Source organism: Tupaia chinensis, unplaced genomic scaffold (genome assembly GCF_000334495.1).
Source record: "Tupaia chinensis unplaced genomic scaffold, TupChi_1.0 Scaffold000247_1, whole genome shotgun sequence".
Classification (NCBI taxonomy): Eukaryota; Metazoa; Chordata; class Mammalia; order Scandentia; family Tupaiidae; genus Tupaia; species Tupaia belangeri.
Window position 1 is genome coordinate 1,236,812 of NW_006159725.1, and position 13,411 is coordinate 1,250,222.

Genomic DNA, 13,411 nt, shown 5'->3' on the forward strand with positions numbered 1-13,411 from the left:
CGGCATCCCCCCGCACCCCTGCGGCTGCTACGCGGACGGCAAATACTACGAGGTAAGACGCCGGCCTCTCCTCCTGGCTGGCCACCAGATTTCTCCCCTGGAGGGGGAGGCTCGGCAGAACTGACTCGACTTCCCACTCCAGACTGACGAGTGTGGCGCGGTTGACAGGGGGTGGGAGAGCAGGGAGATTCTGTGGTGAGGCCGCTGCTGGCTCAGAGTCAGATTGGGTGTCAGATTTGGGAGAGCATTGGGCAGGCCGCTGCTGGCTCAGAGTCGGATTGGGTGTCAGATTTGGGAGAGCATTGGGCGCCTTCTCCCCTGGGTCTGGGCTGGGTCAGGACCCTGGACTCTGCCTCCCAGGCCCACATCTGAGGGTGAGGCTCCTCCAGGCCTTCTTTTCAGCCTCAACCCTTTGGGTTGCCTCTCCTGTAAATCCGAGCTTGATGATGTGGCTACAGTTCGGAATCAGGAGGGCTGTGAGTCCGACATTTGCAGCCCTGTTGGCTAAAGACGTTTCTAACAAGAAGATGAGCTTGAGGCCGAGAGGAGAGACTTCTCTCTTCTGGCTGTTGACACTCGGTGAGAGTGAGTATGGCTGTCATCTTTGCGTGTGCCATTTGTCACTCTGGTATGGTCCCCAGACAGTTCGACCTAGACTGCTTACTGCCTGCACCCCACATCCCATGTCCATCTCCTCCCGGTGTGGGGCTTGAACACGTTGCTGAGAAGATGCCCTTGTGCAGTTGCTCTGTGCGCGAACTCACTAGCCCATTTTACTTTTTGGGCTTCGCCACCGTTCAGTGTTGTAATACTAGAAAAGGTCCTGCCCGAGAAGGTGTTTCGTTCACAGATCTGCCCCCACGATCCTTCTCTGTTTAAATGACATCAAAAGGGGCAGCAGGTGATGTAGTGGTTAAGGTGCTAGAATCCCATGTGGCCACCTGCGGTTCAAGTCCCAGACCCGGTGACGGTTCAAGTCCCAGACCCGGTGACTTGAAACTCATGCTGGACCTGTGTGTATGTGCCCCAAATCTCAGGGGGAGAATGGACAAGAAGGGATTTTGGTATGACCATCTCCCCTGGGAGGTGATTTCTCACTTTCACTATCTCTCCAGTGCCCGCCCATAGCAAAAACTTCTCAATAAAGAAAGAAAGAAAGAAATGATATCCAAACCTTATGCTGGTGAGTAGACAGTTAATAACCGCAAATATTAGGGATCGGCTGCTTGCGGTCACCATGGTGGTGGCGTGTGGGGATGAGAAGGCACGTTCCCTGCCTTAAGGGACTTAAAAATCTGTTCCAAAGAGGGAGGGCAAATGTACTTTAAAGAACTAGAAAACAATTGCAAAATAACATATCAACAAGTGAAAAATAATCCCCTACAGAACTAATCAATTTTAAACGAAAAAGAATAGTAGCATTTAAAGAGAAGTCTAATTGAAACGTCGGAATTGGAAATCAACTAGGCAAGAATAAATAATGTCTCCTTTTTGTAAAGATGCGGGGACTCGTTCAAGAGTAAGCACGTTGCCTTTACTTTGGGAATAAGTGTGCAAGAGGAATGTGGAAGTTACCCTCCATTCCATTTTCAGTGGACAGCTTATTTAAATGCCATGTGAGGACCAGCAGGTGGTGTGGTGGTTAAGGTGTTGGACTCCTACATGGTCGACAGTGGTTTGAGTCCCGGACATGGCGACTTACTTTCTCGCTTTCTCTTTCTCTCTCTCTCTGTCACTCTCTGGTCAGTACATGTGGCCTATAGTGAGTTAAATAAAAATAATAAATAAATTAAATTTAAATATATATATGAAAAGCCATAAATAAATCAATGCTGTATTAGAAAGATAGTGAGGAAGTAGAATAAAATAGCAGAATTTATTGGGACCAGAAGGTGGTGTAATGGATTCTCACATAGGCAACTGTGGTTTGAGCCCTGGACCTGGTGGCTTAAAACTCATGCCAGGTACATGTGTGTACGTGCCCAAAATCTCAAGAGGGAGTGGAGGAGAAGGGATTGTGACATGGCCATCCCCCCCCTGGGGGGGATTTCTCACTTTCCCCTCTCTGTCTTTCTCTGTCTCTCTGGCAAGTGGATGTGCCCTATAGCAAAAACCTCTCTAAAAGCAAAATAGCAGAACTTACCAGAGATGACTTCTCAGGAGGGGAATGCTGAAATTACCACTTAGAAATATTCATTATTTGGAAGGTAAAAGCAAACGTGTGGGAGAAAATAATAATAAATTCAGATTTCTCACAACATAGAAGATGTAATCACACTCAAAACTGCAAAAGTGCTCTTCCAAAGATTCCTGACACGTACATATCAACTGTGCCATATCCCCCAAAGGGAGTCTGGAGTGTCCATGCAGCCTCATGGAATGAGACCGGGCCTTGATCCGAGCCGCACCACATGGGAGGTGTGAAAGGGGGCTTTCCACCCTTTCCCTGAGCTTTCTGTTCCCCATAAATGAAAAATGACTAAGGGCCAGCAGGTGGTTTAAGTGCCGGACCCCTACATGGTCAACCATGGTTCGAGCCCTGGACCTGGGTAGCTTGAAAATCACTCCGGGTGCATGTGCCTGCATGCCCATAATCCCGAAAGTTGAATGCAGGAGAAGGGATGCCATCATAGCCATCCCTACGGGGGGGCCGTATTTGCTCACTTTCCCTTCCTCGATCTTTCTCAGGTGAGTGCATGCACCCTATAGCTCCCCAGACTTAACTAAACTTACCCGCTCAGCAGGGTTGCTGTGTAAATAACCTGTGCCGTGCCTCGCTTGGGACCGGGCTGCTAGTCACTCAGTAATTGGTAGCTACTATTATTATTGTTGTTGGCGTTATTCTCTTGAGAAACATCGTGTCCATAAAAAATCCAGGCGTGTTAATGAAACGATGCATATAAAAGCCTTCGGAACTCCCGGCAAAGGCACGCTCCAGCTCTTGGCGGCTATTAGTACTATAAACATTATTATCTGTTTTCCATCAGAAAGTCAGCGGGTTTTGACAACAGCTTCTATCTGGAAAGTAGCTAACTCCAAGAACAAATAATCCTCATCCACTTGCCACAGTTCAAACAAGCTCGGGGGCTTGTTTATACAACAAATTTCTTTGGAAATAAAGAGAGAATGCATCTAGTCATTAGCATGGAGGGTAATCACCCAGCTGGCATTGTCATGTCTAATTAAGGTACAGAAAGCAGCTTCGGGACCGTCGCTTTATGTGATGTGTTTCGTGAGCAAGATCTCCCGTGGATGAGTCATTTACCCTTGATCAGATCCACACACGTCAGGTTATTTCTCTTTCCACCACTGTAATGTCTGATTTCTTATCAGAGAGAGGCCAGGCCATCCACTCAATTGTTCTGCAAATCTGATAAAAGAAATGCAGTCCATTCGTGAGGCTGCTGGCACCCGCAATATGTTATGTCCACAAAGAGAGAAGACGTGGTTCCGGGAACCACTTCCCTCTGAGGAGAAAAGGATCCGCAATGGCATCTTGACGTGCACTGGCTGACGGAACTTCCTGGAAGATCTCACCCCGTAACTCCCCTTGACTCTGAGTCCTATCTGTAGTCGATAGCTAGTTTCTATAAATCTGTAGTGAAAGCAGAAAACAGTGACCAGACAGAAGAACAGGTCTTTTTGTGCCATTATGTTTTGAGAGAACAGCAAGTGGTGTGGTGGTTAAGGCACTGGACACTCCCACATGGTCGACCATGGTTCAAGTCCCTGGACCTGGTGGCTTGCTTTCTTATTCTTTCTCTCTCTCTTTTTTTCTCTCTCTCTCTGGCTGATCAAACTGGAATAATAATAATAATAATAATAATAATAGAGTTAAATAAAATAATTCTTAAAACAAACAAACAAATAAACAAACATGTTTTGGAGCTAGCTGGTGGCATGGTGATTAAAGTGGCTAGATCCCATGTGGTCGCCTATGGGGTTTCAGTCTCGGATGTGGTGGTTTGAAAAACATGCCAGGCACATATGTGTACATGATCAAAATTCCAAGAAGAGAAATGGAGGAGAAGGGATTGTGGTGTGGTCATCCTCCATGGCGGGGGGTGCTTTCCCATGTTCCCTTTCTCTGTCTCTCGAGTGAGCCCATACACCCACTAGCAAATTAAAACAAAAACAAAAAACACGTTGTCCTGGGGCCAGACTGGGTGACCCAACTGTTAAATGCAATGTGCTGCAAGGCAGTCCCTCATGGGAAGGTTCCTGGTTCAAATCTGGAGACCTCCCTGAGTAAGCCAGATATACCTACCATGATCCTGGGCTAGCTAAATGCTGGAAGTGGATCCTGGCATCAAGACCCCACTGGGGGCTCTCTCTCTTTCACTCTTGGAAGATGTAAATGAATAAACTTAAAACACGTTTTCTGGATAGCATTTTTTTGTTAGGTTAATAATGCATTAAGCACCTATAAAAATTTAAATTCATTTACCCACTTCTTCCTTAAGAATGAGAAAAACGAGAGAGAGAGAGAGAGAGAGAAATGCCCAGAACACAGTCTTCATGCCATAACCCCAGTCTCAGCCAGCCTAGACTCCTCACACACACTGAGCATTGTAGGACCTCAGGCCAGGAATGTGGGACCCTCCCACGTGGCTACAGCATCCCAGGGGACTGTGTTACTCCAGCCCTCCTGTGTCTGACATGGTCCTGTATCTCTGTGTTAGTTTACCGGTCTGGACCACCCTGGCCAACCATGACCACTTCTAGTCTAGAGCAAATGCAAGATTAAGAATGCAAACTTGGGACCAGTGGATAGCATGATGGTTACATCACTATATGCCCACAGAGTTGACCATGGTTCAAATCCCAGACCCGGTAGTTTAAAACTCAAGCCAGCTACAAGTGCATGCATGTGTGCATGTATGCAAGCCCAAAATCTTGAGAGGTGAATGGAGGAGAGGGCATTGCCGCGTGGCCATTCCCACTGGGGAATAATTTCTCGCTTTCTGTCTCTCTGTTACTGGTAAGTCCATGCACCCTGTAGCAAAAATCTCTCTTAAAAAAAATAAATAAAAGAGAGAATGCAAACTCTACCATGGCAGTTGTGTCTACAGATTGTTTCCTGTTTGGGAAAGAAGTAGAAAATAACAGCTGCCTCCATTCAGGGATGTGCTATGTTGTAGGTATTTTATATCATGTCTTTAGCAACTAAAAGAAGTGCGTGTTTCTTCTTCTGGAACAGCAACAGAAGCTACTATTACTGAGTGCCTTCTCTGTGTTAGGAATGTGCTTCACAAGTCTTCTTCCACTTAACCTTCAGGACTGCCCTGCGAGACGTTACCAACTTCTTCAATGCAGAGCTGAGGAAACGGACACTCCGGGAGGCTGGCTATGTTGCTCAAGATGCCACAAAAGGGGTGGCAGTGCTGGGACTGAGACCCAAATGTTCTGATCCTCAAACTGACCTTTCATGGAACCCCACTGTTCTCTAGCTCTCTCATATTCAGGACACATAAAATGGAGATTCTTGGGACCAGCAGGCAATGTAGTGGCGTAATGGTGAAGGTGCTCGTCAACCACGGTTCGAGTCCCAGACCTGGAGGTTTGAAACTCAGGCAGGGTGTGCATATATATGTGCACAAAATCCTGAGGAGAATGGAAGAGAAGGGATTTATGTTGTGGCTGTACCCCCTGGTGCTGGTGGTGGTGGTGGTGGGGTGATTTCTTGCGTTCTCTCTGTCTCTGTCTCTCCAGTGAGTGAAATGCCCTAAAGCAAAACGTTCTCAAGAAAAAAAAAAAAAAAAGAAAGGAAAAAGAAATGGAGGTTCTTGCAACAGAAGTAAATTTGAAGCAGACTAGATTCTAGGGAAAAGTTAGCAAAGCTGAGTATTGTGAAGTAAAATGGCCAGTGGTAAATGCTCACGTTCTTTGGATTCTTTAAAATTTGAAGGGAGGGTTTATCATTCTTGAGTGGATTTAATTCCACCTTTAAAACATAGCCCGTACTTGTCGGACCTCTGCTTTCTTGATAAAATCTTTCTACTATTTTTCCTCTTTGCTCAATTCGAACAGCCACACGTCCAGGTTGGCTGTGATTAGTTTCTACAATCCAGCCGTAAAGATCCCAGAGGTTTGGATTGAAACCAATGAAGGTGAAATTGCATAGTATTTGGCGTCCGAGTTGCGTGGACCCTATCTCACACTGGAATCCCTTTTGCTGCCCGTTGCTAATTCCAGTCCCATGAAAGACAGGCTGGCGAAGCCTGGGAATGGGGGCCAAGGGACTGAGCTTTGGGGGCCTCCAGCCCTGCCCGTAGCCGGAGCTTAACGCAAAGGCACCTGTCTTTCAGCCCAAGCAGCTGTTCTGGAACAGTGACTGCACGCGGCGCTGTCGCTGCTTCCGGCGCAACCTGATCCAGTGCGACCCCCGCCAGTGCAAGTCGGACGAGGAGTGCGCGCTGCGCAACGGGGTGCGCGGCTGCGTGAGCACCAAGACCAACTACTGCCTGGCGGCCGGCGGCGGCGTCTTCCGCACCTTCGACGGCGCCTTCCTCCGCTTCCCCGCCAACTGCGCCTTCGTGCTGTCCACCATCTGCCAGAAACTGCCCGACATCTCGTTCCAGCTCATCATCAACTTCGACAAGTGGTCGGCCCCCAACCTCACCATCATCTCGCCCGTCTATTTCTACATCAACGAAGAGCAGATTCTCATCAACGACCGGAACACCGTCAAGGTGACAAGTTGGTGCTGAGTCATGAGTATTGTGACCCAGAAAAAAAGAGCAGGGCTGGCGGACTGTGTTTCCCCAGATCAACCAGTTGTAGGATATTAGCGTGTGCCATACACAAACGACCAGATTTAAAGAATCAAAGCTCGAGGGTTCTAGTGGAGGCATGGGCCCCGTTTCCAGCATCTCACTGATGAGTCCAAAGGCCTGGCAGCACTCTCCTACCCTCTGGGTTACGATCGCGGCATGGGCACTAATAGAACTTCAGGTCATGAAATGGTAGATAAATCAACTTTTACTCTGGGTTCATTTCCAAAAAGTGTCTCGTTTGCTTTTAAGACCCTTTAAAGTTATGTTTGGCTCTGCCCACCAGTCTCCAGACCCTCTTCATTGGTGCTGTTCTTTCTATAAGCTTGGAGGAGGCAAGCCTTTGCCTCTGAAAACAGCTACCTAAGTAAAACCTGATGAAGTGTCCCACTGATCCCGATCATGGGCCCCATGATGGCATACCAAGGGAAAGAAAGATGGGAGACTGAACTCCTCGAATTTCTAGGAATTTCTAGGTCAGCTCCTCTTTCCACCGTTGCCTGGTTTGTGTGGCGTATGTGTGCAAATACGCACAAGCCATCTGTCCACTTCCACAAAGTGGCTCTGCAACGTGGATTCCTCCCACCCCTTCCTATTTAAAATAATCTGCTCTGGTGGACTTTTAAAGGAAAAAAGAGTATATTCTTATCTGATCTAGAGACAGAGAGACAGAGAGATAGCACCCCCCAGCAGGGCCCTGATAATGAGATCCACTCACAGCTCCAGCCAGCCCCAGATCATGGGCAACCATGAGCCCGCTGTTCTTAGGGAGGTCTCTAGACACCAACCTGGAAGCTTCCCACTGGGTCAGTCCCGCAGGGCTTTACGGTTGACTGAGGCCCCACTGTCCAACCCCTTGCTAAACTAGTGACAGTGACCACCTTCCACCCCCCCCAACCCCTGCTCAAATGAGCAGGGAGCCCTGGGAAGTGGAACCAGGCCCCAACATGGCGAGCACAGGGATGGGGAGAGAGCCACTCGGGTTCTCAAAGCTGAGTGTCGCGGGTGCGACTATGTCCCACCGTTTGCTCAGACGATCAGACGTTGAGTGCGTCTTCATTTGAAGACTCATCAAATATCTTAATATCTACTGTTAGGCGAAGGATGTGGTAAAGGGTCTTAAAAGCAATCTGAAGGGAAGAGTGTGGATTCTAGTTTTTAACGGCAATGAGCACTGTTATTAAAATAGTCCAGCTCCTCTCGCAAATTGGCCCACATAGACACAACCGTCGTGGCCTAGAATACAGGAGCTAGTGGAAGAACATCTGAAAGAGCAAAATGAACCTTGTTGCTGAATAAACTACCCCGGGCTGGCCACAACAGTAAAGATTCATATTTTTAATTTTTTTTTTTAAAAAAGTGTTTCTTGGGGCCAGCAGTTAGTGTGATGGCTATGTCGCTGGACTCCCATGTAGTCGACCACGGTTCGAGTCCCAGACCCGGTGGCTTAAAACTCATGCTGGGCGCGTGTGCTTGCGTGCCCAAGATCCTGAGAGGAGAATGGAGGAGAAGGGATTGCGGCGTGCTTTGCCTCTGAAAACAGCTACCTAAGTAAAACCTGATGAAGTGTCCCACTGATCCCGATCATGGGCCCCATGATGGCATACCAAGGGAAAGAAAGATGGGAGACTGAACTCCTCGAATTTCTAGGAATTTCTAGGTCAGCTCCTCTTTCCACCGTTGCCTGGTTTGTGTGGCGTATGTGTGCAAATACGCACAAGCCATCTGTCCACTTCCACAAAGTGGCTCTGCAACGTGGATTCCTCCCACCCCTTCCTATTTAAAATAATCTGCTCTGGTGGACTTTTAAAGGAAAAAAGAGTATATTCTTATCTGATCTAGAGACAGAGAGACAGAGAGATAGCACCCCCCAGCAGGGTCCTGATAATGAGATCCACTCACAGCTCCAGCCAGCCCCAGATCATGGGCAACCATGAGCCCGCTGTTCTTAGGGAGGTCTCTAGACACCAACCTGGAAGCTTCCCACTGGGTCAGTCCCGCAGGGCTTTACGGTTGACTGAGGCCCCACTGTCCAACCCCTTGCTAAACTAGTGACAGTGACCACCTTCCACCCCCCCCAACCCCTGCTCAAATGAGCAGGGAGCCCTGGGAAGTGGAACCAGGCCCCAACATGGCGAGCACAGGGATGGGGAGAGAGCCACTCGGGTTCTCAAAGCTGAGTGTCGCGGGTGCGACTATGTCCCACCGTTTGCTCAGACGATCAGACGTTGAGTGCGTCTTCATTTGAAGACTCATCAAATATCTTAATATCTACTGTTAGGCGAAGGATGTGGTAAAGGGTCTTAAAAGCAATCTGAAGGGAAGAGTGTGGATTCTAGTTTTTAACGGCAATGAGCACTGTTATTAAAATAGTCCAGCTCCTCTCGCAAATTGGCCCACATAGACACAACCGTCGTGGCCTAGAATACAGGAGCTAGTGGAAGAACATCTGAAAGAGCAAAATGAACCTTGTTGCTGAATAAACTACCCCGGGCTGGCCACAACAGTAAAGATTCATATTTTTAATTTTTTTTTTTTAAAAAAGTGTTTCTTGGGGCCAGCAGTTAGTGTGATGGCTATGTCGCTGGACTCCCATGTAGTCGACCACGGTTCGAGTCCCAGACCCGGTGGCTTAAAACTCATGCTGGGCGCGTGTGCTTGCGTGCCCAAGATCCTGAGAGGAGAATGGAGGAGAAGGGATTGCGGCGTGGCCATCCCCCATGGGGGCGGGGGTGATTTCTCGCTTTCTGTCTCTCTGTCTCTCTCTGTCTGTCTGGTGAGCGCATGTGCCCTATGGAAAAAACCTCTCAAAAAAAAAAAAAAGTGTTCCTTTCTCTCTCCTATGAGTAGGAGACATAGAGGACCCCAATAGAGCCCTCACACTGCCACCCACCCAAGCCATAGGCAGCCCCAGATTATAGGCACCTATACCCCCGTGTGCTCAAGGAGGTCTCGGGACACGAACCTGGGCCTTCCCTATGGGTCGGCCTCACAGAGCATGGCATCACCCCTGTACAATGTCCAGCCCCCAAGACTCAAATGTTTAAAAAAGGCATCTACTTTTTCTTAAAGAAACAAAGTTAATAATAATAACCCCGGGGAAAGGAAACAATTTACTTTGTAAGTACACCGAAAACAAGTTATATTCCATCCCAAGGGCTAAGAAAAGAAAATGTTATAAAGCAAGAAATTGGCGGATGCAGAAAACAGTGTGCTTCAAGGACCTCTGGGGGGACTTCCCGTTTGAACATAATAAACAAAAAGACAACAAACAATGATTTCCAGATTAATTTTAACCGTGTCAGACTCTCCCTGGCACAAGATGGGCATTTCGTTGTCAGTAGCTGGTTGATGTGGGAAGAGTTTGATACAAAATCCAGTCCTCCATGGTGGGTAATATTGTCATGACGTTTCTTTCTCTTTCAAACCCCTCGCCCTCTTCTGCCACAGTTTGCTCCCTTTGGGGGAAGTGTGGATGGATGGTAAGATGAGTGCCCTTGAACTCGAGGGCTGGGGCTAGAAACTTTCTGTTTTTGTAAAGAAAGCTTTATTGGAACCCAGCCAGGCTCAGTTAGCTCCCCACACTCCATGACCGCTGTCGTGGCCCAGAGTAGAGTCATGGCTGTAGATCACAGGTCCACAACTCCTAACATGCTGTCTCTGCCCCTTTGCCCACTCTCGCTCTTGGAGTAATTATTTCCGTTTCTTTCCCCACCTCCTGCAGGTGAATGGCACCCAGGTGAATGTCCCATTTATAACTGGTTTGGCAACCAAGATCTACAGCAGCGAAGGGTTTCTGGTGATCGACACCAGCCCTGACATCCAGATATATTACAACGGCTTCAACGTCATCAAAATCACCATCAGCGAGCGGCTGCAGAACAAAGTATGTGGCCTCTGCGGCAACTTCAACGGGGACCTCACAGACGACTACGTGACCTTGCGGGGCAAGCCGGTGGTGAGCAGCGTGGTGCTGGCCCAGAGCTGGAAAACCAATGGCATGCAGAAGAGGTGAGGGTGCCAGAACATTCAGGCCACCAGCCTGGGGGGCTCAGGACCTCCCTTGTCCCGGGGAGGTGTTAACAAGGGAGTCACTTTCCTTCCTGTGGCTCTTCCACTCCTATAGAGCTGAGCCAAAGGTCTTTGGAGTGTTGATGATCCAAATTGGCGCATCAGGAGGCCAGCAGGTGGTGTAGTGGTTACGGTGCTGGACTTGCATGTAGGTGATCGTGGTTCGAGTCCCAGACCGGGCAACTGGAAACTCACACTGGGTGCATGTGTGTGCGTGCCCTAAATCCCAAGAGGAGAAGGGATTGTGGTGTGGCCATCCCCTGGGAGGGTGATGTTTTTGCTTTTTGTCTCTTTGTCTCCCTATAGCAAAAAATCTCTCATAAAACAAAAACAAACAACAATAAAAAAAAAATGGGCATATCAGAGGCCCCAGTAATTTCTTGTATTGCAGATGAAGAAAGTAGATTAGACAAACGACTGAATTCTGTGAGACCCAGTCCTCAGTCAAACAGACAGCTGCACCCAGAATGGGAACTCAGTTTGTCCCCGGGACCCAGGCGGCCCTGCTGGGGTGGTGTTACTTGATTCAGAAGAAAGGCTGTCCCTCCTTAGTGCTAGGTTTCATGGTGTGTCCTTGAGTCTCACAAGAAGCCATGTTTGTAGCCATGCGGATTCAAGTGGATGGGGACCAGGAAAGCCTTTTTGAAAACGGAAGTCATGAAGGCTGATACCGGGCCCACCTCTGGCCTACAGAGAGAGAATGACCTAAATGAGTTACTCCAAAGCAGTTTCATTTAGAGCCCCTCCTGGCTGCTGAAGCACGTGACACCTTTCTAGCTCTATAGATTTGCTTCTCTTCCTGGTAATTCTGTTTATACAGTGACTCCCCCGCCCCCCGTGGTTTACGTGACAAACATCAGTAAAATACCCAGTGGCAGAAATGAAGCTCTAAGCCCTCTTCGACTCTGCTCCAAGCATAAACGGAATAATGCATTGTATATTAGATTACCCTCTGAATTATGGGAACCGGAGTGGGAAGAACCGTGGGCGGTGTTGAATCCTCTCTTCCTTTGCTAGGTGAATCGGAGGTTAACACAGTGAATGATTCACCCGAGGACGCCCTGTAAGGGGCAAGCCATGCCTAGATTCTGGGTTTCCTAATGCACTGCTTTCTCTAGAATGTCACTCACTGTCCCACAGAGAGAAAAATGACAACTGTAGGCATACAGTCCCTTCTGGGGCTTCCAAAGATGAGCAAGATTCAGTTCCTTTTGAGGAATTAGGAATCAGTTTGTACCTTTCCCCCTTCGCTCCATTCCTTACATTCTTCCCTCCGTTTTCCCCTCCCTTCCCTTCTTATTTTTCTTTTATAAACTGGACACCAATTTCTTGTGACAATGCTGTTTTGGTTTCTGATTAACTAGGTTGGAACTGCCTTAGAGGATGTGCTGGAGGGGTCCCCAATCCGAGAGGGCTTGTCCATGATGTTTACTGATCCCATGGGATACACCAGGGTTCCGCAGGGGGAGACGGGCTTATTGCCTACATAAGCAGGAAGGGGTGCTCCGCTGAGGGCTAGGCTGGCGGTGAGCCCTGTCTTGGGGCATGCACAGACATCCCTGTAAGGTATCACAGGCTGCCCGCCTCCACGACAGGGGTCTGCTTTCTCCATCTGCTGCAGAAGATGACCATGAAAGGCCCGGCGATCTGTGAGCAGGATTACCAGGGCTTGGATGTTAATTTAGTATGGCTGATCTTGGATGTCTAAGTGGGGGAGGGTGCATGCCTCTGGAACAGCCCCAGCCGGGAGCCAATTCCATGCAATAAGATGTTCCTGAGATATTCAGAAGGTCCAGCTGGACCAGAAGCTGGGTCTCAGGGAAACAGGACCAAGAGGAAGAGGGAGGAGAGCACAGGGTATGGGGCCTACCTGCAGAAGATTTTTGGGTTTCCTTTTAAGTCTTTAATTCTGTTGGGTTGTTGGGAAGGTCATGGCGCATTTTTGTACAAAAAACATAGAAGAATATGTCACGACTTTCCCAATGACCCGATAACTGTCATTACTGTTATTATTTTTATTGGTCATCATATCAATACTCGTTATGGGTAGTTGTATCAATTATATCAGTCGATTATATTGAAGTATTTATGGTTGTTTTCTTTCTTAGGTTTTTGCCATAGGCCATGGGCGCTCACCGGACAGAAACAGAGAGAAATCACCCCCCTGGGGGATGGCCACACCACAATCCCTCCTCCATTCTTCTTTCAGGATTATTGGGCATGCACACACACTCACCTGGCATGATTTTCAAGCCACTGGGTCTGGGACTCGAACTGCAATTGACCATGTGGGAGTCCAGAGACTTAACTACCACGCCACGTGCTGGTCCCTATGGTTTCTAGTATCTGCTTTTGGGGCAGCACTTTGGCAACCGACCCATCACTTTATTTCTCCCTTGCTCTGTGCCAGGGATAGAAGCAAGAGGAATGGCCATTTCTCTTAGGTGGGTAGATAGAGGCCTGAAGGACCCAACCTACAGAAGGCCACCCAGCTCGTTAGTGTTGGAATTGGTGTCCAGCACTCGCCTTAGAAGTAGCAAAATGGGGACCAGCAGATGGCATAGTGG

General features: G+C 48.4%; 1 protein-coding gene across 2 annotated transcripts in view; it reads left to right on the forward strand.

Moving 5' to 3' along the window:
- TECTA (tectorin alpha) overlaps window positions 1-13,411 on the forward strand; it is a 95,940-nt gene that overhangs the window by 63,476 nt on the left and 19,053 nt on the right. For both annotated transcript variants that reach the window (XM_027771978.1, XM_027771979.1), the window contains exons 12-14: window positions 1-52; window positions 6,309-6,692; window positions 10,498-10,784. The exon at window positions 1-52 is cut by the window's left edge and continues 130 nt beyond it. In XM_027771978.1, the coding sequence (XP_027627779.1) occupies window positions 1-52; window positions 6,309-6,692; window positions 10,498-10,784 (723 nt within the window). The remainder of the gene's footprint in view (window positions 53-6,308; window positions 6,693-10,497; window positions 10,785-13,411) is intronic.